The following is a 2,228-nucleotide window of genomic DNA, read 5'->3' as shown; positions in this document are numbered from 1 at the left end:
ATATATATATATATATATATATATGTACTCTACTTATAAGAAACCCAGTTTTGCAGGGAGACAGAGAGGAAAGGTCCTCATGTAGGCCAAACTGGCCTACACTCATTACACAGCTGAGCATGACCATGAACTGACCCTTCTGCCTCCACCTCCCAAGCCCTGATTAGAGATGGTACCTGGAATCTAGCCCCAGACTCCATGCATGTTAGACCATAGCTATACCTACTGAGCTACATCAGAAACCCAGAAACCCACGTTTAGTATGAACATACCAATGGTTAAAGTTAAAAGTCAGAAAAGGTTATAATTACTAGAGCTGGAGACCATAAGGAAACAAGAGTTGTTATTATAATGACACAGAATAGATGACAGAGCAAAGAATATCAGGAGAAATAATAAAACCCATTTCCTAGTTATAATGAGGCAATTCATCAAAAGCACAAAAAATTCCAAATATTTCTGCTCTATTAACAGGGCTACAAAACATGATGCAAAAAAACCTGATAGAACAGCAAGAACAAATAAATATAGAATTATCCTCATAAATTTCAAGACTCTTAGTAATTGATGGGTTCATTTGGATTTAATTTATAGACAGGTTAACCTAAAATATACTATTCAAATGTTTTATAACATCATTTCTAAACAAGATTATTGTGCCTATTTTGTTGTCTACAAGAAATCTATTTACAATTAAATAATTGCAGGATTTCATCTCTCAAATATCTCTAAAACTCAAAACTGCTAGTGACTTTTAACCCATCCCTGCAGAAGTAAAAGTTACAATTACAGTGATATATTCACTGGGAATTTGCACCAAGTTATAGTCTTAATTTGCTCCAGCTACAATTGCAACTCCACTTTGAAATGCTGTGTGCAGAAAATGGGGGTGGCAGCAGGCTGCTGGAGAGAAAAATAAAGTAAGGGACATCTGACTCCAAAATCTGTATTTCTAACAAAATGTAAAAGTAACATGAGACTCTGTATATACCCTGGGCACGTTTCTAGGAGAGAGACATACATCTTTCTTTTAAATCTTTGATCTTGCCAATTATACAAAATCTACACCCTCAAAACTATTTCTCTTCGGGCTAGCGAAAAGGGTCAGCAGTTCAGAGTCCATCTACTCTTCTAGAAAACCAGAGTTCAATTCTCAGATCCTGTCAGGGGGAATCACAACCATCTGTAATTCCAGGACCGTGGCAACTGACTCCCTCTTCGGGAATCCACTGTCTCCTGCTCTCATGTGCACATACCCATACATAGGTAGACACACACATGAACAAAACTTTGTTTTAAAATCTTACTTTACTCTATTCTATTTAGTAGTCTCTAAATAGGACACCAACTGTATACAGTAGATAGATGCTCAATTATTACATGTAAGACATTAAATCAAAGACATTGCCTCTAACATTTTTACTGCCACTCTTTCTGATGGTAAAAGACCTCTCTTAACTTAAGAAAAGGCCACAAAACTGAGTAATATTTTCCAATAGATTAATATTAATGCATTTCTCTCTGGTGATAACCAGGTGGCCAAGTGTGATTCTGAAGGCTCTTTGCTATGTCAGAACCTGAATTGCAATCTTAATATTCACATAGCTTCCTTTCCCACACCCACTTCAATAGGAAATGCAATAAGAAGTCTACATTTGCTATAGATAGCCATGCTGGAAAATGACATTATTTGAGCACTAAACTAGATTGTGAGTTTTAAAGCAAACTACGACTGCTTTTGATGTTCATAGTCCTTTAAATGTTGTTTCTCTTGTGTCTTCCAGGTCTCCAGTTATGGCTGGAGGTCTCTTTGCCGTGGATCGAAAGTGGTTTTGGGAACTGGGTGGTTATGACACAGGCTTGGAAATCTGGGGAGGAGAACAGTATGAAATCTCTTTTAAGGTAAGACACCCAGATCATCCTCACTCTGTACTTACAGACAATTCTGATAAAACTTGTCACTTTCCTTTGTGATCTGTGTTGGAGCTATGACTCCCAAGGGATCTTTTACAAGAGACATGAATTCCTTCCAGTGTTATGGTGAGACACGGGCATGCTACATTCACACTTCTGTTTATAGGTGAGCAACTCTATATACCTACACCTACTGCTCACCTGTCAGAGGCATTCATCCTGGAGTGGTTTTTTTTGTTGTTGTTGTTTTGTTTTTATTTTCTTTATTTACATGTAAATTTCTCCATTCCCAGTTTCCCCTCCAAAAAACAAAG

The 2,228-nt window shown here is 37.3% G+C and overlaps 1 protein-coding gene across 2 annotated transcripts in view; it reads left to right on the top strand.

Annotated features, from left to right (window-relative positions):
• Positions 1-2,228, top strand: part of Galntl6 (polypeptide N-acetylgalactosaminyltransferase like 6) — a 1,048,694-nt gene that overhangs the window by 935,811 nt on the left and 110,655 nt on the right. For both annotated transcript variants that reach the window (XM_031339868.1, XM_031339869.1), the window contains one exon: positions 1,785-1,902. In XM_031339868.1, the coding sequence (XP_031195728.1) occupies positions 1,785-1,902 (118 nt within the window). The remainder of the gene's footprint in view (positions 1-1,784; positions 1,903-2,228) is intronic.

Source organism: Mastomys coucha, unplaced genomic scaffold (genome assembly GCF_008632895.1).
Source record: "Mastomys coucha isolate ucsf_1 unplaced genomic scaffold, UCSF_Mcou_1 pScaffold22, whole genome shotgun sequence".
NCBI classification, from domain to species: Eukaryota; Metazoa; Chordata; class Mammalia; order Rodentia; family Muridae; genus Mastomys; species Mastomys coucha.
Note: the sequence above shows the minus strand (reverse complement) of the source record. Positions and strands in the feature narration are given on the sequence as shown.